Source organism: Dreissena polymorpha, chromosome 7, assembly GCF_020536995.1.
Source record: "Dreissena polymorpha isolate Duluth1 chromosome 7, UMN_Dpol_1.0, whole genome shotgun sequence".
Classification (NCBI taxonomy): Eukaryota; Metazoa; Mollusca; class Bivalvia; order Myida; family Dreissenidae; genus Dreissena; species Dreissena polymorpha.
Window position 1 is genome coordinate 99,573,607 of NC_068361.1, and position 21,484 is coordinate 99,595,090.

Sequence of the window (21,484 nt, forward strand, 5' to 3'; positions counted from 1 at the left end):
GTTCGAAAACTTTAACATAGGCCATAACTTTTGCAATATTGAAGATAGCAACTTGATGTTTGGCATGCATGTGTATCTCATGAAGCTGCACATTTTGAGTGGTGACAGGTCAAGATCATCCTTCAATGTTAAAGGTCAAAAAACAAAATCCAAGGGAAGTAATAAGGTTAAAGGGGGATGATTTCTATACCTGGCGAATGATATTATATTTCAAAGCGGCGCAGTAGGGGGCATTGTGTTTCTGACGAACACATCTCTTGTTGCATACAATCTTGACAAGGAACAAGCAACGGTCGTGTGTTTCCCCGAATCGGATTTACGATGATCAGAAGGATTGAAGCCAGTTAAATGCATATAAACCACAAAAAAATGCGTCGCGAAGCACTGTGCAATATATATGACTGGTTCTTAGAATGGCACTTGGAGCTTGCTACGTCACTTTTTTCCATTTGGAATGGGGCCGAATACCGGACCCGATTTGGGACCGAATACCGGACCCGATTTTTAACGAAAACGACTTTGCAGCTTAAGTATTGGATAAATATTTTAAAAAGAACGTCCTCCTTCCAAACCATACGATTTAAAAAGAATATCTCAAAATCTTTGTATTTAAAAATGCCTTATGTTTAAACTTAAAAACAAATCCCCTGGAGCGGTGATACTTTTTTGCAGCATAATAACAAATGGGCCTCTGCCATGATTGCTGTAATTTGGGCTCTGGGATCATTCAGTTACAGAGCATATTTAAACAATGGATCATATCTCGTTAAACTGTCTGAATTAACTAGCCATAATTAAATGACAAAAGCACTACCAATCATGGTCTATTATCATTCTGGTCTGTGATTTATCTTTAGCCCCGTTGACCCTTTCTGTTGAAAACAATTTAAGCAGTGACACATACGCCTTTATAAATGTTAAATTGTTCTATGATAAAATAAAAAGATTCAAAAGGTTTGAACAGAATCTTTAGACATCAGTGGGCACAAAAAGATTTTAGGCTCCAAAAAACCTCACCTCTTTGAATCAAAGTTTGTTAATTGAGTGAATGATCTTATCAGAAAATCCAAACTGTTTAAAGGGGCAAATGAAAAGTATTTACCCATGACAATGCATATTCTTTGTTTTCAAAACGGTATTTATCTAAAAAAAGATGTAATTTTTGTTTTACATAGATGCCTTTAGTGGGAGTCAAACTTATGCCTACACACAACCTACTTCCATGAAATTTTAACTTCACTAAAGTCCTCTTAGTAATAGTGTGCATGTGTATCGTGGATATTTATGTACATTTCATTATATATTATTACTACTACCAATTGTCCCATGCATACTAAAAGTCTCCGTAGCGACAATTTCTTTTTTAGGTATCCAAATGTTTTAATGAGCGTTTATAAAATGGACACATTATACAAACAAATGTGTCAAGCAACCATGTAAACCAGTCTTGTTTAAATTAAATATTATTTTTCAAAATATAATAAGGTATTAAACATCATTCTACCCCTTTAATTATGTACATTTAAAAATAAGATCACTATAATTTGGACAATTCAAAAGCCTTTTCAAGTGATTTATTCACCCAAATTGTCATTGTTCATAATTGATTATTTTTATATACCTGTTTGATAACTGTTGTTAATTATTTTTGTAGTGACCGGTATATAAGATGAAACAGAGATAACACTTTGTTTAATACTTGCTAAGGAGCCAATACTCAACATACATGCAGGTAACTGATGGCTTGAAACATAACCAATGCTATTGAATTTGATTATAGTGTACTTCATGAATATTTAAAGCTTGAAAATTCATGCCAAAATCACTGAAGGCAAATCATTTAAGTTTTATTGATATTTTTTTTGTTTATCAATATCAATTAAACAGGTTTTTATAATTGGTAGTTCTAAAATGTTGTGCAATTACCTAATTTAAATAGAAGGAAAAATTTTAGAAGAAGAAAATTAAAACACCTAATAGCAATGTATTTATTGTTTGTGCTAAATTGTATGTGCCACCATATCCATGACATAAATAAATGTTATTTTACACATTTGGATTATTGGTTGATATTATGTTCTCGATAAATGTTTTGAAACACGTGTCCTCTTTAGAAATATATCTCAAACATCCAGAACAGAAGCCTCAGATTTCTTTTGCCGGACAGGGATGGCAATTTGCTCTGCGATGTTTTATATACTTTGGAAAGGATATGTGCACAGTAAAATACAACTGAAAAACGTTCTGGTAAGACAGCGCATTTACATGGTATCATTGTTTATATATTTAAATGTCGTTGGGTATAACTCAATGGGCATATGCGTGTATTTAATTGTATCTTCAATCTAGTACGCAAGCCTTAATAAATACTCTTGTACATAATCGTTATATATTCACAGCTACAAAATGGTAATGTGAAACTTTGCGGACCGACTTGTACACCGGATACTAACATAGATAATGGCACGAAATTCTTGGCGCCGGAAGTTTTGGCGCATCAAAACATTGGTGAACACACAGATATATTCAACCTGGGAACTTTGCTGTAGGAACTTTGGCATGGAAGGTAGGGTCAAGTCAGACTTCAATACCCAAACGCAAAAAAGTAACTCATGTTTACAGAAAATAGTGTTCTTATTGTTCTTTCAACCACAAGTAGAAGTAAAATGCGTATTTACTTATAAGAGTATATGTTGATAATTTCTAAAGGTATACCTTTATGAGAAAATTTGAATATTGCCACTTTAACTATAATCGTCTTCAAAGGCGGGCAGCTGTCGATATGAATAAGGGGCGATCAGCGACAAGCAGACCGCATCCCGACTGCAATACCAAGTACGCAATGCCGGAGAACCTAGCACGTGTTGTACAGAGCTGTTGGATGCAGAATCCAGAGGAGAGACCAGACGCAAGTCTGCTGTTAAAAGAAATATAAATGCTGATATAACAAGTTGAGTGAAAGGATATGCCAGTGATTGTTCGGACAATCGGTAGAAACTATAGACCAAGCACAATAGCGTATTGCATTTGTTTTATTTAAGGAAGGGATATGTGGGTTTGAGTGAAGTGCACGAAACACACACACAACTCGTTTATTGTGTGATCCTTGCCGTGCATCATTAAGCTCTACTTCTAACTTAATACCTAGTGTTTTACTTTCATAGTCGTAAACTTTGTGAATTCAAGCTGATATGTAAATTCATCAGTGTGCGTTTTAAAATACATGTAACCAGGTGTACACGTTTAAAGATAACGTCTAAATACTCGTTGATGTAAATTTAAATACATTATGCGATATTGGTTCAATTTGGATGAATATTAATATGTCTGAATGATGCTTTAATTGCAAACAGGTTTGAACCCATTGTCTTCTTAATGTTTTTTCTATGTTATAGCTGCTAATTTACCATCCTAAACCAAACTAAGGCGTACTTAATACTACCACAGTCATGAATAAGTGGTGAACAAATCGGGAAAATCCGACTCATTTAAATCGTTTGATAACTTTTTATCAAATTGATTAGAAACACTACATTCTCTGCAGAGAAAACCCAGATGCGGCGTCTTATCAGGATCTGCGCTGTTTGCTTAAAGAAATTTCTGTAGAAATATTCCAAATAAAGAAATAAATATACTGGACATCCCTAATTTTGGAAATAAATTGATCCAATTTAGAAGGATGGAAGAGTCTACTTGGCATAAATGGGTTAACTACTGGATGGATCGCGTTCAAACGTTCACGATTCAGTTTGAAAAGTACTTTGTTGTAAACAAAACTAAATAAATATACGAGTTTGGTTTAACGCCAAAAACAAACGCACGCATAATACACGCATAATACACGCATAATACGATGAGTCTTGATATAAATGTTTAACGATAAAAAACTACTAAAAAACATTCCACAACTTATAAAAGTCCTCACGTTTCAAAATTGATTATGATTGTATGCTTTTGTACATTTGTGGTTGAATTAATTTTAACCTCATTGTCCGTTTTGTTTAAATGCAAAATATTTTGAACACAGATGTAAAACATATCCCCACTATAGAATTAAGAAGTTAAAAAAAATCCGGTCCTTTGCGCCAAATCGGAAGAAGCATTGGCTCATTAATGTTAGCATCTCAAAAATATGTGGCGCCCGTGATTTACGGCCGTGATTGTGCACAAGTAAACGCATACATTTAATACAAAATTATAATAATTTGACATCAAAGTATGCTCGCTAGTAATGACAAATGTATCACACCGTTAAAAATAATTTTTAATAAGCCTCGGCTTCGAACCTTGCAACCCATGCGACCGCATTCACGAGATAACTGGCTATATACAAGCGAATCGAATATATTACGTTTAAATTTACGTAGAGTTTACATTTAAATTATCCATTAGGATAATAAAATATCGATGAATAGAAAACTAGAACACACGTTCAGAAGAAAGTATAACAGAATATCAACGAAAAAAGATTTTATACTATTCATGCATGTAGTTTTGATTGTGCATTCGCAATCATTAATGTAAGAACGACAATTTCACTGTTGAAAAAAAATACTATTCAGTGCAGATTTGATTATAATACCCAACGACACATTTAAAGTAGCGCACCTCTAATGGGCACATATCCAAATATAATCTAATTGATTATTTTCTTAATCAGCATCATTTCTCTGAACTACATGCAAATTTGTAGGTAGGCTTTCCATGCTTTAAAAAAAAAAATACCGATTTTTTCAAAACCACCCCCACGCTCGGCTTTTGTCAAGTTTATTTTCACCCATGGGGTATATAAAAGTTCCATAATTCATTCAAATTTCCAAATATGGGCATGCAGTTGGTGTTTACAGATGCAGTAAAGGTGTTTAAAGTTTAAACAAGATGAAATAAGTATTCTTTTACAGACATTTATTTTTTTATAATTTTTATCTATGGAAGAGCGACATGAAATGTTAGTTATTTCAGCCAAGTAAAAATTGAGTCGGTTAAAAACAAAGTGTCATAAAATTCAAAATAGTATCATTAAAGTTATATTTTAAACGTAGTTTTTATAGAAACACTATAAACAGCAAAAATACCAAGAAATAGACAGATTTACCGTTTACTTTTTTAAATTAAAATTAAAAGACAACATGCATCATTCGTATTTTCAGCAGTAGATCACCCAATTTAGCCATAACGTCGTTTTGATTTTAAAAATTGAAGGATGTGCATACAATTTTCAACATATTTAACAATAAACATATTATATATGCTATATTAAATCAAATTACGTTAGAAAAGAAATAAAACGCGTCGCAAAAAGTATGTGATGTCGGCAGGATTCGAACCTCCGCGGGAGATCCCAAAAAATTTGCAGTCCATCGCCTTAACCACTCGGCCACGACAACTTCCCATTTGTGCTAGCTTAAATTACACATCGATAAGTAAACAGGTAAAAAAGCTCGTCGATCTTTGAAGAAATCACAAAATCGTATTTTTTCAGATGATATTTTGATCAAAGTCAATATTTATTGTGAAAATAATGTATTCTAAAGGAATTACGTAAACATATATCAAAATAAAATGCATTTCTCGGAAATAACCGATCATTGAAGATCGGCAATGATCGTAAAATAAATCAAGGGAAATCATTAGGGGTGCGCTACCTTAAGTTTTTGCAAGCGATACGAGAAAACGTGTAGTATCACCGGCGATGCGTTTTGTTAAGGTATCGATTAATTGTTCGGAAACAAGTATTATACAAGGGGCACTAATCCTCTGTAAACTCATCGCAGAGGAACAACTTGACATTAGTGTATGTCAACTCCATAGGGTTACTGCATGTTACATTTCGTCAAAATTGGATAATTAGTTCATTTGATCAGACACCGAGTATACGCGGTAAACAGTACGTATTTTAACGGCAATAATTCCCTGAAAAAAAATCAGTGGAGCGAAATGACCTCAAATTATGCATATATCTACTAAAATGAAAGTTAATACATGTATTAACGTTCAACCATTTCGGATCAATAGTTCCTGAGATATCGCACAAAAACAATCGATTATTTAGAATTGTCATAATATTAATATTTATAATCTAAAGGCAATAAGGCCCTATACCGGTATTGGTCTATAACATTCTGATAACGATGCCTATGTCAACCCTATAGTGAGTGATAGTTCATATCACATGTCATCAAATTTGGAGCATTAGCATCTTATATCTCGCGCAGAAACGAACAGTTACAAGTTCATCTTAAGTTTACTTTCTCTGCAACACTTATTTTTATATTTCGATAAATCAATAATATAAGAAAAGGAAAGAATAATAAGAGGTTATTTGGCAATAATATTTAATATAGAAAGGCAGACGGACGGACGAGCGGACGTAATGACCGTTGGACGGTAAGGCGGGCTAAAAGGAGGGCAGAAGGACGGAGGGACGGACCGACGGACAGACAGACATAAGGAAAGCCAAACAAATAGGCGCTTAAGCGTAAGGGTCTCAGGTCCGATCCTCCGGTCAGCCCTAACCAACTACATCTTTTAAAGCAACAAGTGTTCTGCTAGAATAAAGAATACGGAACTGTTTCGTTTTTCTTAATCAATAAAGAAATACTGATATAGGAACAATAAACCCCATTACGCTCTATCAGAATAAATATTTCAAGTGTTCAGTATAGAATTCAATGTAAATATTCTATCTCATCCGTTTATAGTTAATATTTATTTAACTTTACAATTACCTTTTTTCAAACTAGTACGAAAATAAAATGATAAAAATAGCGCATACGGCGCGAATCGATGGGAATTTGCGATAACACGCATTTGTTTCATTAAAGATGATCGGATGCATGAAGGGTTTATTCAATTGAATTTATTGTTGTTCACGTCTATGTAAAACAACGAGAATATATATTATGTATGAGCCGTGCTCTGTGTAAATGGGGTTTAGTGCAAGTGCGTAAAGTTTTCACCACTAATGGACTGCACAGGCTAATCTGGGACGACAATATCCGCATAAACTAGATTTTCCCTAAGAAGAAACTTTCTTTAAACAAAAGATTTCTGAAAAGCGGAAAGCTTCGTCCCCCGATTAGCCTGCACATATAATATTTCCCGTTTCGGACATGCATACTTGTATATTCATAGTATGAACAAACATACTCATATAACCGACTTAGCTTATTAAATTCCATAACAGCCGTTTTGGTAGTTTGATAATTGTACTTAATTATTTATTGCAGTCAACACCTGCGCGATTAGTAAGTGATATCAATTGTTCAACTCCGTAGACATGGTGGCCGATTTTAAATATTCACGATAATTTGTTACTGTGGTGCTAATACAATTATGTCAATATCACACGTCTGTAATATTTGGCTGCGCATGCGTAAGCTTTATATTTGAAATGTGACTACATAACTGTTTTATATTATTATTTCGTTGTTGTTTATGCCTAGAATGGTCGCCTCATTTTAATTGATGTCTTAAAATTATTTTAGTTGTGCAATAATGATGTACTCGTACTTAGTTAGCTTCAGGTGTTTTGGATTTCCGAACCTTTCCACGATCATGGTAAGCTATTTTTTTATACAACATCCTTTAATAACTTCATTAAGCTTGTAATAAATAACACCTTACAATTCTGTAGCCAAAAAGAGAATAAAAACTGTATACCCTTAGTAAGTCAATATAGAGAATAATAGGTTAGTGCATAGATCAGGTTTATCATGCGAGGCTTAGAAAACAAAAAGCACGAGCCTTGTCGAGTGCTTTTTCGTTTCGTGCCGAGCATGATAAACCTTATCTATAATCAACACTCACCTATTATTCTATTTATCCCACTTTTTATTCAGTAAACCTGTTTATTCAAACAACATTAGTTTAACTGGATAATTTCGCGTTTTCAAGAGTGTTTGTCGTACTTTGATAATGACTGTAGTGTAACCAAGGTCGGTGTATTACTCCGCGTTCCAAAAATAACCGCTGATCAAATAATCAGTTTTTAAAATCAGAATATCGTTCTGTGACAAAGAGTCGTGCGTTATTATTAACACTATTATTCATATTGAATTGCGAATCTAAAAGTTTTATAACACCAATATAACATTTAGTTGTTATACACAAGGAACTACATTTGTTTACAATTTAGCCTAACAACGTTGCACGTGCCATTGAGTATACCAGAAATTTAATCAAAACGGTCTTATTCAACCGAATTCGCTGTGAAAGTGGGATGAATATACATAATACATTTATCGTCACGAAATAACGTATTTGAAGATATGTGTATTTTTTTTTATAGAATATTGTTTTTTGTTTAATTCTTTGTTTGCACACGATTTGTTTTACCATGTCTGCCAGCACTTTTCTTATCATTCAATACATACGTAAATGCAGCATTGATGTACGGAAGAAAAAGTTTGTAACAATTTAAGTTGTGAAAAACAAAAAATATTATGCTCAGTGAAATTATCAAAAAAATATATTAAACATATGAGCCGTGTTCTGGTAAAAGGGGGTTTAATGCATGTGCGTAAAGTGTCGTCCCAGATTAGCCTGTGCAGTCCGGACATGCTTATCAGGGACGAAACTTTCGGTCGTAAGTTGATTTTCGTTAGATGAGACTTTCTTTAAACGAAATCATAAACGCTGAATGCATAACATGCATTTAACTCCTTTTTCACAGAGCGCCACTCACATTTAAGCATCCGATCACATGTGTATGCTTCACGTATATTCATTTTGTTTACATGGTTTAATGATAGACTCTCTATAAAAGGCCTATAAATAATAATAAGCAACTTTAAGACTATTATTGTGTTAATTTGGAGTATTCGATGTTCTAAAAATGTAGTAATACTGATTGTATAAATGTTTAAACAGAATCTGAACGGCGTTTTAAACTTCATTTTTTTCAGTCGCTTAAGACAATACAACAGTTATGGCCCGCACACAATTGCTTATAGACCTAAACTGCTACACATGTCTTGTAATCAATAACATAAGTTTTTTAAATCTAAAATGTTAGAAAGAACAATATGCTTCGTTTATTGGAACTTATTTATTTGGACTGGAATTGAGTACTCGTTTGAATATCTTAATGTTAAGCATATAATCATGAATATAAACTACTTTTTTCAGAAATACGCATTATGGATTTGTGTGATGACGTCATTATTCACGACAACGGAGGCAGTGTTTGAGCCACTATGTAAGATACTTATGCCCCAAGTTATATAAATAAGTTTTCTTTTTAACATTTCTATCAATGCATCGATACAACTTACCAAGACATGCTAACACATAACCGTATACTGCGTGTCCTTTATGAACTGTTTCATGATAGTTGGATTCGTTTTGAAAAAAAAAACAACATTTTTTGTATCTGCTATGTTTAACCACATATTTAAAGTTGAAACATACTTGTTTGAAATTTTCACTGTTCTTACCTTTTAGTGAACGTGGAAAGCTGTACACAGACCAAGCTTGTAATTTCGACCTATGACGCAGCCGACAACGGGCTTGTGTACATCCAGGGCCAGGGAGACGCCTGCAAGCGTGTGACGTCATCAGGAATTGCGTTCTATGAATTCGACTTTGAGGAGTGCGGGATAAAATGGGTATGCCTTTAGTGTATAGTTCTAAGTTACTATATGATCGGATTTACTGGGGATACGTGCAAAAACAGCGTATGTGTTCTAAAACAGTCATTGAACTGATTATTTGTAAGCAATATAACTTCATTATATGCACACATTTGGGTAATAATTAACAAATTTTTGTGGTAGTTTCGTTATTTTTTTGTTTATCAATTCAAATTTTCTAGTAAATTTAGTAATATAGTGATATATAGTAATTTATAGTACATAGATTAAATTTAAATTTTTCATCCACTCACATCACGTCCTGTTATGTAATGTGCAGTGTTCTTTGATGCGAGTTCTTAGATATTGATTAATATTCCAAAAGTTCAAGAACTTATAAACGATATCCATTCCCTACAATGGAATGAAATACAGTGTTTGATTAAAAGTTGTCTAAGAATTTAGTGTGTGATTTCTTTGGTGTCTGTTGCGATGCCTAATTGAGTTACCGGCGTGGGTTTTGGACACGCGTATCGTTAATATGGACTTTTATCACAACGCAACACTATCACAAAAAACTTAATCTCGCTTCTGGTGGTATTATCGAAAGCAGTCAAATTATGTATTGCACTGTAAACTATTTTATCATGGTATAACCAATTAACTGCATCAGCTTTTGCAGTAATTGAACTCTCTAAATATACTGTATGCGGCTGCCAGTCAAGCGGATGTCTTGAATAATTAAAGTGGCTTTAACTATAACCTGTATTGTAATTGTTTATTTGCATATCAAAGCCCGAGGCATATGAAAATGGTCAGTCCGTTTTTAACGGACATAAAGGTATATATTCATCAAAAAACATGTCCCTTTCTTTTTCGTTTGAAATGAATCTTATATATGTATTCTAATAAATCAAACTAACACGACTTATAAAATGTATTCATTAAGCAACGCTTTAACTGTGAGTATTGACAATAAATACTATTCTGTTTACAATCAAATCTTAAGCATTAATTCAGAACGTATATTTATAACATCGATACTTATTACTATTTTTTTAAGGAAATGTTGTTCCGAATCGTGGTTCAGAAAAGCAGAGGATACCAGACCGGAGCCGATAAAGTTATCCCCATTTTCTGCGTCGCCGATACAAGTGACCTTCTGGTTTCCAATAGCAACAAAGCGTGCGTCTTTGGTTACATAAACTTACATTTAGAGATACATTACCGTACTACGAGCAACTATAAGTATCTGTTCAAAAGTACTATTGGTGCATTGCATGTGTCAACGTTGTTTGCACCAACTGACGTAATTCTCTATTTCAAAAAGTTTGGAGATTTGTATCAATTCTTACTTATCAGTAAAGGCAACTAATTTAAACCAGATTACAATACTTTTTAATGTCCATTTCATACACATCAATGGCTGATGTTTATATATAATTTGATTTATAATGAGATTTAAAATGTTGTTTTTACATTACCAGTTTTTTTGGGGACTCTCATGACCTTAAATTAAACATTACAAATAACATAATGTACATACAGATGAAAACGACAGGTTGCCGATCAACGTCAAGCAAAACTGCTTCAAGATACTTCTGGCTTTTTTATTGTACCTTCATTATATCCATAACAGAGACAAGCAGGATGATAGCAGCGTCAATATGACTGTTAAACCTTCGGCAGCAATGAAGTTCTACAAGGTTGTATCGGACGAAGAAGTCAGTGGGACGGAGGTCAAACTTTCGGATGTCCTTATTATGACGTTGCAGCTTGGTGACGAGTGGACAGGTGCGTGCTAAATAATCGTACCCCATCAATGTACGAAATATCTTAACTAAAGTTCAGCTTTCCAAAATTTAATCATGTATTTTCATAGTTGGTGTACTGTAAATAAAAAATATTGTATAAGAACAAGAACATCTCTACTAATATAGTTTATTTACTTTCATCGTATGCTAAAAAAAATACAACAGCAGTAAGATTTGTGCTGCGTGGATACAACATCCCCAAACATATCTCATTCTTGTGTGCTTCAGTCGATATTGGATGAAAGTAGTATAGACAACTTTGTATGTGGATGTAATAACTTAAAATAAATCTTTCACTGTGTTTGACAATTTTCTGTGAATACTGCCACTGGTTAAGTGTTGTATTTTCAAGGTTGCCTGAAGATGTAGTGTTACTGATGATATTTTTTTCTGCAATTATTCTTATAGGAGACTTTGATATCAAGGCCAGATATTGCATTGCATCTAAGATTGTCATCATCGACGAATTGTGAGTATATAACAATATTTTAATTTTAGCTGATTTGCCTACATATCAATTTTAAGTGTTATTGATTGTTTTTATTCAAATTAAATGTTGTTATATAAATACCATGCGCCGATATAGGATTTTAGATTAAAAAAAAACACAACAAACTGCGCATAATATGTAATAGCGTACATTTGGCACATACAAACAACTAGAAGCAACCTACCTGTTAATTCCACTTTATATAACAAAATGAAAATATACACGTGTTGTTGAATAAAAAATTAAGTCGCATCGCTTTTACAGTTACACTGTTTAGAATTACGCTCGACTTAAAAAAAAACGACAAACTAACAGGGTTTGTTTGATATATATCGGCCTAGTTTGGGGAATTGCATAGGCTCGAGTCCAAATGTACATTATGCGCGACGTTGGCCCTAAATTGAAATATTACCGTCACACGCTAAAATCGGATTCCACTAAACAATTGTTTCCTTGATAATGAGCTAAAATTGTGAAAACTGACCACAATTGCTACAAATACTGTTTTTTTCATAGAAACATTCGATTTTACAATTTATAATAATATTTTAAATTTATGTTAAGTTTTTTTTCCATTTTTAACAAAAGTAAAGGTGTAAATGTACTTCAATTACATACACATTGAAATTTTAGCATGGGTTTTACAGGTAACAGCAAACCCCAAGAAAACAGACGTAAATTATGAATAATCGATCTTTTGTTTGAATAGACGACCAGTCTTAGCGCCCGATGTATCGCATCTTGCTAACGAACGGGTGCAGTGCCCGACGGTGTATCTATATTTCGCAAAAATATCAATGTGAATAGTACATTCAACAAATATTAAGAAATTATTAAGAAATGTGATGTTGATCATATGTAAGGTCGATTGGATACATTTTATATATCTCACTAGAGAGTGGACCGGTAATGAATCAATATTTGTATCTTTTAATAGCTCTTTGTATGCGGAACAACATGGTGTGTTTGCAGTAGAATGTTCACCATCAAATAAGCTCATATTTAAAACTAGTATATAACTTCAAAGTCGGGATGATGTATGCTCTTCATCAGCAAACACCCCAGGTAATGTCATCATTCCAGCCGATGTTTGCCGGAGAAGGACGGACAGCCAAGCGCAAATGCTTCTCTTCAAGTGAGAGCATAAAACAAATGCTCTACTGAACTCTACATCATATTGACAAAATCTAAAAATATGCATTTTAAATAGATTTCTTAAGCGGAACACTAATGACTCAAACTACAATAACACTACAGAACACATGCAATTTTATTTAGCAAAGTATTTGGGCTAGAGTGTTTATATCGATGGACGATTTAATAAAGATCGAGCTTTACATGCATACGTCCTTTATTTCAATTGAGTTGAAGCAAATACCTTTACTGGCATAAAGACTTATACAGTTGACGATATATCATTGATTTATATTTAATATAACATTGCGAATAGCTACCTTACTCACTGTGTATGATAAACATTGTACATTTCTGTGTGTCACAGAAAACATCTGATATTTGCTGTTTGCTATTTGTATACTTTTCTCGGAAGAAAGTTGTGTTCGCTATGGTGGAGATATAATATCCCCTTCGTTTGTTTTTGTAAAACTACAACACAGTTGTCACCACAAAAGAAAAGGAGCAATTTAACGAAAGTGATGAAATACATTATATAATAATTCCAACTTATAAATACGTTGAGGACAATGGGAGAAGGGAGGGACCGCTTTGTCTCCCCTCGCGAGAAGCCAAAGAACGTATTAAATACAGTTACAGTCTGTGTGTTTAATGGTTAAAGTTTTATATAATGGCACTAGAGAAAAAATGACGATAAATTCTGCATAATCTCTTACTACTTTCACGTATAAATTGAATGATAACGAAGAATCACAAATATCGAAAAAATACCTTACATGCTTTTTTTTATTTACTGAAATACATTCAGTTTTTGGGTGGTATTTTCCAGTGGGTGGAAACTGGAGTACCCCACCTGTCCCCTGTGATAAAATCCAACCAAAATCACGCCGGATGTGTGAATTGAGTTCATAATATAAGGTTAGCACAGCAACATGTACAAATGTGTATCGCCTAGGCTTGTGGCAACCAAAATATGCCTCACTTTCAGTTGCGCCACTGACACGGACCTGTTTCCGAACTTCTCGCGTTTCAAGCGCGGTTATCTCATGAGCGAGTTCGGGGCCTTCCGGTCCACCAACTTAGAGGGAGGAGCGATTGAGATGAACTTTACCTGTGTGCTGCAAGTCTGTAAAGGCGACTGTGAAGAGGTAATCCAACTCACGAACATTTAAGAGCCGCTTCTGCTGCGGCCAATTTGAAAGAAAGGTACTAAACTGATGATGATGATGATGATGATGATGATGATGATGATGATGATGATGATGATGATGATGATGATGATGATGATGATGATGATGATGATGATGATGATGATGATGATGATGAAGGTGATAATGTTGATGATGATGTTGATTATGTTGATGATGATGATGATGATGATGATGATGATGATGATGATGATGATGATGATGATGATGATGATGTTGATGATGATGATGATGATGATGATGATGATGATGATGATGATGATGATGATGATGATGATGATGATGATGATGATGATGATGATGATGATGATGATGATGAAGGTGATAATGTTGATGATGATGTTGATTATGTTGATTATGATGATTATGATGATGATTATGATGATTATGATGATTATGATGATGATGAGCCTCGCTCTTGGAAAACGGGGCATAATGCATGTTCGTAAAGTATCGTCCCAGATTAGCCTTTAGTGTATGCTACGGCTAATTATGGACGACTATTTTTTTTAATGGATTTTTGGTTTAAGGGACGTCTGATCTAAGCAAAAACCAGTCTAGTCTGCGGCGGCACAGGCTTTTTTGGGACAATACATTACGAACATGCATTAAGCCCGGTTTTCCCAGAGCGCTGCTTTTATATAATGAGTTAATTAAAAGTTCAATTTGACATAAACGTATTATTTATGAAGTCCGTTAAATGGAATAATTTCTTCTGAGAAAGAAGATAACGATTTATACTGTAATATCTATTTTAACTGTTTATTGTAGAGAATAAGGGATGTATTGGTTTCAGTAAGATTTAATACGGGAAGTCTTTCATTGGATTACGAGATTGACCTCTCCTGCCAGATAAAAAAATCTTATGTAGGATAAAAAAGGATTTAAACTTGCATAATATAGATGATAACGTTTATTACCGTTTCTATCAAAGTCTAACTGCATGGGCTATGCCGGTTGGGGACGCAAGAAGCGATATGTTACGCCTGTCAACGTGATAGGAGAAATCAATGCATCGAACAAAGTCCCGAGCAAGAAAGAAAGCGTGGGGTCCATTGGACATAACATTGCCAAAAGACAGACGGAGGATTTCGATATTGACGTCGGGGCTCGAGTTAAAATTGTGGAGAAATATTCCGAAATCCGTGAGTGATTTTTACTTTAAAAAAACTTAATACCGTGTAAATGTACACTGGACAAAGTTAACTGTTTGATTATCAGTAGCATTGTTTCACCATTTTCAAAGCTGTAAGTTATCTTTACAATATTAAACGACACTTTGATAAAGGCGCTTGAGAAGTATTACAATGAGATAAAGGCATATTTTTTTCCTGACATGTGATGTGTATACTGTTTAAATCGACTTACCATAAACTCATGTAACTTTCACGTTTTTAATATAGCATGTCTTACTTTACATTATTGATTTTATCTATATTTCTTTATTACAAATTACAATCACTATATTCAGAAATCATCACAGAAGAAACGATGTGCATGAATGGAGCAGTACTCATCACCACTATCGTGTTTCTCAGCACGGGGGTAATTTGCTTAGCAGGGTCCACTTTCGTTTTCTACCGGAAATTCGCCAGTGCGCATGCTCAGGCGTTGTTAGGACAGCGACAAAGTGATCTTCCCGTTCGGAACGACTCGGCTCCTTACTATAGTATTCCATTCGACAAGAACATTTAATGCTTTTTTTATAGACGTTGTCTGTTTTGCTTGTTCACATCGGTATATTAATGGAGAACAAGAAAACATGTAAACAAAAAAATGACTTATATTTTTAACATTATAATGATAAATAAAAATGTTCATTTATTTGAGAATATATAGTTTATTTTAGGACAATATTAAATAGTGATTTATACACACAAAAAGATTTCTTTTTGATGTGCATGATACGTTTTTCATTTTTTAGCTGTCAACTTGCAATATGTTCCCCATTTCGACCACACTAGCTTTATTACGATATAAAATCTGACATGGATAGTTTTTTTACACGTGAGATAAAGACTTTACATTCAGACCAACCTAATCTATAAGTTGGTTTGGTAACGGGATTGCGAAGATTATAACTGTCATCGTGAAATAATTCGAAATATTGCTGAAAAGTCGTGTACGATTAAAATCGCTGACGCACATGACATATAGGGCGACAAAAGCTTTAGTGACCGATGGCACGCGACAGTTTATCGAAATGATTGGATGAAAATCGTCCAAATGTTCAAATATCATGTGTCGGAGAGCATTGCCTTTAATCACGTTACGTTTATGCATGTTGATTATATTTTGTCTGACTCAACAGTCGACTGTTGAAGTGGAAGTAAGGCTGAAACAGTTTCTATATCGATCTTATCAACACGAGTATCTGACGCGACCCAAAAGCCGCGCTAACAAGGTTTCGATTAAGCAATATAAAACAATATCAACGGCCCTGGCGACAATTATTTTCAGCATAACGGAACTATTTTTTAAAATCTTCTTTAATATCATTAGAGCAATTGACCTGATGAAATTTCCATGATTATTAAAACCAAACATATGACTAACAGAGTGTTAACAATTTTCTCTATAGCCATGTACGAACAACACTCCGCCTATTTGAGGCAATGATTTTTAACCAACCGCAGCCATTTTCAATATCAACCGCGATACAACTCCTGCAAATATTCAGACAAAGTTTCATAGAACGTGGACAAAAGTTGATACTTGAAGAGTGTTGAGAAGGTTTCACTACAGTCATATAAAGAATACTTCTCTTACATTTGCGGTCATCAATTTAATCAAATACAGCAATTTTAAAGTCAGCAAAAATGTCATTAAAATATGTTGAGCAAGTTTAATCATGATTTGACTAACAATTTTACTCTTTTAGTTTAAACATCGTTGCATTAGAGCCTTGTAATGAAACAGCCCCGCCTAACAGGCGTCCACGCTTTCAAATGAACATACAGATTTGATAATGAGACCGGATTAATATCCCGGAATGACAAAACGCACATTATGGTAGGGTGGAGCAATAAAGAAGTTCCGTTTGCGAAAAGATTGTGTGTTTTTTTATTCAATTTGAAATATGTTTTTCGTTTTAAAACATTCCATTATACCTAGAAAATTTCTATCAACGTAAATGTTGTAACGATTTGAAATATTATTGAAATAAGAACTACGTATTTGGTGCTGTTATATTTAACTCCATATGATTATTTGAATAAATAACAAACGGCACCTGTTTTTGAAGATGCGGTAATTAAATCAGATACAAGCAAAATAAGCAAATAATAAGTGGATGCATTTTCCTTACATGTTAAATTATGCATACAAATGTATTTGCACTTCATAGCATAGACCGATGGATGTATCCACATACAGAATTTTCGCAAAGCTGTTCGCTTCTTCTTGTTAATGCATATTCACTTTCTAGTTTTAGAAACAGTGCAACACATTATGACATGCTGTATAATCATGTAGAACATGAAACCATGTTAAGACTCCATTACATCTAATTGACAATAATTCGCTTTAAAATAAATGACACAAAATGTTAAAACAACCATCTTAAATGGAAAGAGCAACAACAGCAAATGAAATTGCCATTCAAAAGAAAGTAGACAAATTTAGCACAAGGCAAGCCTGTAACGAATCAGAATCCGTATAGTCAGAATAGTCTGATCCATAAAAATATAAAACATATAACACAGGGATCATCATTGGACTATTTCGATGACAGTATAGCAAGCAATTAATATGCAGTTATATATAATATAATATATATATATTGGTCTATAACATTCTGACACCGATGCCCATGTCAACCCTATAGTGATAGTTCATATCACATTTCATCAAATTTGGAGCATGAGCATCTGATATCTCGCGCATAAACGAACAGTTACAAGTTCATCTTAAGTTTACTTACTCTGCATCACTTATTTTTATATTTCGATAAACCAATAATACAAGAAAAGGAAAGAATAATAAGAGGTTATTTGGCAATAATATTTAATATAGAAAGGCAGACGGACGGACGAGCGAACGTAATGACCGTTGGACGGTAAGGCGGGCGTGAGGGAGGGCAGAAGGACGGACCGACGGGCAGACAGACAGACAACTTTTAAAGCAACAAGTGTTCTGCTAGAATAAAGGATACGGTACTGTTCCGTTTTTCTTATTAAAAAAAAATTCTGAAATAGGAACAATAAACCCCATTACGCTGTATCAGTTAAATATGTCAAGTGATTAGTATAGAATTAAATGTAAATATTCTATCTCATCCGTTTAAAGTTAATATTTATTTAACTTTACAATTACTCTTTTCTCAAACTAGTACGAAAATAAAATGATAAAAATAGCGCATACGGCGCGAATCGATGGGAACTTGCGATAGCACGCATTTGTTTCATTAAAGATGATTGGATGCATGAAGGGTTTATTCAATTGGATATATTGTTGTTCACATCTATGTAAAACAACGAGATTATATATTATATATGAGCCGTGCTCTGTGTAAATGGGGTTTAGTGCATGTGCGTAAAGTTTTCACCACTAATGGACTGCACAGGCTAATCTGGGACGACACTATCCGCATAAACTAGATTTTCCCTAAGAAGAAACTTTCTTGAAACAAAAGATTTCTGAAGAGTGGAGAGTGTCGTCCCCCGATTAGCATGCACATATATTATCTCCCGTTTCTGACATGCATACTTGTATATTCATAGTATGAACATACATACTCATATAACCGACTTAGCTAATTAAATGTCATAACAGCCGTTTTGGTAGTTTGATAATTGTACTAAATTATTTATTGCAGTCAACACCTGCGCGGTAAGTAAGTGATATCAATTGTTCAACTCCGTAGACATGGTGGCCGATTTTAAATATTCACGATAATTTGTTACTGTGGTGCTAATACAATTATGTCAAAATCACACGTCTGTAATATTTGGCTGCGCATGCGTAAGCTTTATATTTGAAATGTGACTACATAACTGTTTTATATTATTATTTCGTTGTTGTTGATGCCTAGTACGGTCGCCTCATTTTAATAGTTGTCTTAAAATTATTTTAGTTGTGCAATAATGATGTATTCGTACTTAGTTAGCTTCAGGTGTTTTGGATTTACGAGCCTCTCCACGATCATGGTGAGCTATTATTTTATATATCATCCTGTAATAACTTCATTAAGCTTGTAATAAATAACACCTTACAAATCTGTAGCCAAATAGAGAATTAAAACTATATACACTTAATAAGTCAATATATACTTAATGCATTTATCGTCATGTAATTACGTAATTGAAGATATGAGTATTTTTGATAGAATTTTGTTTTTGGTTAGTTCTTTGTTTGCACATGATTTGTTTTACCATGTCTGCCAGCAATCCTCTTATCATTCCATTAATACGTAAATGCAGCATTTGTAACAATTTAAGTTGTGAAAAACAAAATGGATATTAAACATATGAGCCGTGTTCTGGTAAAAGGGGGTTTAATGCATGTGCGTAAAGTTTCGTCCCAGATTAGCCTGTGCAGTCTGTACGGGCTAATCAGGGACGAAACTTTCTATCGAAACTTGATTTTCGTTAGATGAGACTTTCTTTAAACGAAATCATAAACGCTGAATGCATAAAATGCATTTAACTCCTCTTTCACAGAGCGCGGCCCACATTTAATCATCCGATCACATGTGTATGCTTCACGTATATTCATTTTATTTACATGGTTTAATGATAGACTCTCTATAAAAGGCCTATAAATAATAATCTTACTTTAACGCTATTATTATGTTAATTTGGACCATTCGATGTTCTAAAATTGTAGTAATAGTGATTGTATAAATGTTTAAACAGAATCTGAACTGCGTTTTAAACTTCATTTTTCAATCGCTTAAGACAATACAACAGTTATGGCCCGCATACAATTGCTAATAGACCTAAACTGCTACACATGTCTTGTAATCAATAACATAAGTTTTTAAATCTAAAATGTTAGAAAGAACAATATGCTTCGTTTATTGGAACTAATTTATTTTGACTGGAATTGAGAAATCGTTTGAATATCTTAATGTTAAGCATATAATCATGAATAACTAACATAACTAACACGATTTATACAATGTTTTCATTAAGTAAAGCTTTAACTGTGAGTATTGACAATAAATACTATTCTGTTTACAATCAAATCTTAATCATTACTTCAGAACGTATATTTATAACATTGATACTTATTACTATTTTTTGAAGGAAATGCTCTTCCGTATCGTGGTTCAGAAAAGCAGAGGATACCAGACCGGAGCCGATAAAGTTATCCCCATTTTCTGCGTCGCCGATACAAGTGACGTTCTGGTTTCCAATAGCAACAAAGCGTGCGTCTTTGGTTACATAAACTTACATTTAGAGATACATTACCGTACTACGAGCAACTATAATTATCTGTTCAAAAGTACTATTGGTGCATTGCATGTGTCAACGTTGTTTGCACCAACTGACGTAATTCTCTATTTCAAAAAGTTTGGAGATTCGGTATCAATTCTTACTTAACAGTAAAGGCAACTAATTTAAACCAGATTACAATTCTTTTTAATGTCCATTTCATACACATCAATGGCTGATGTTTATATATAATTTGATTTATAATGAGATTTAAAATGTTGTTTTTACATTACCAGTTGTTTTGGGACTCTCATGACCTTAAATTAAACATTAACAATAACATAATGTACATAAAGATGAAAACGACAAATTGTCGGACAAAGTCAAGCAAAACTGCTTCAAGATACTTCTGGCTTTTTTATTGTACCTTCATTATTTCCATAACAGAGACAAGCAGGATGATAGCAGCGTGAATATGACTGTTAAGCCCTCGGCAGCCATGAAGTTCTACAAGGTTGTATCCGACGAAGAAGTCAGTGGAACGGAGGTCAAACTTTCGGATGTCCTTATCATGACGTTTCAGCTTGGTGACGAGTGGACAGGTGCGTACTAAATTATCAAACCCCATCAATGTACGTAATATCTTAATTAAAGTTCAGCTTTCCCAAATTTAATCATGTATTTTTATAGTTGGTGTACTGCAAATAAAAAAATATTGTATAAGAACAAGAACATATGTACTAATATAGTTTATTTACTTTCATCGTATGCTAAAAAAATACAACAGCAGTAAGATTTGTGCTGCGTGGATACAACATCCCCAAACATATCTCATTCTTGTGTGCTTTAGTCGATATTGGATGAAAGTAGTATAGACAACTTTTTATGT

General features: G+C 33.8%; 1 protein-coding gene across 1 annotated transcript; it reads left to right on the plus strand.

The window, feature by feature from the left end:
• Positions 1-2,842: 2,842 nt before the first annotated feature.
• LOC127839959 (uncharacterized) lies at positions 2,843-21,208 on the plus strand. Its single transcript, XM_052368350.1, has 10 exons — positions 2,843-2,912; positions 9,445-9,608; positions 10,636-10,757; positions 11,212-11,366; positions 11,795-11,855; positions 13,999-14,158; positions 15,153-15,363; positions 15,690-15,763; positions 19,035-19,048; positions 21,043-21,208. The coding sequence occupies exons 1-10, from the start codon at positions 2,843-2,845 to the stop codon at positions 21,206-21,208; spliced, it is 1,197 nt and encodes a 398-aa protein (XP_052224310.1).
• The last annotated feature ends 276 nt before the right edge of the window (positions 21,209-21,484 follow it).

Bases quoted from the DNA above. Each gene is read 5' to 3' on its own strand.
- LOC127839959 (XM_052368350.1), top strand. From the start codon at position 2,843: ATGCCGGAGAACCTAGCACGTGTTGTACAGAGCTGTTGGATGCAGAAT. The intron at 11,367-11,794 runs GTGCGTGCTAAA...TTATTCTTATAG, and splicing joins GCTTGGTGACGAGTGGACAG to GAGACTTTGATATCAAGGCC. The intron at 14,159-15,152 runs GTAATCCAACTC...TTTCTATCAAAG, and splicing joins GTAAAGGCGACTGTGAAGAG to TCTAACTGCATGGGCTATGC.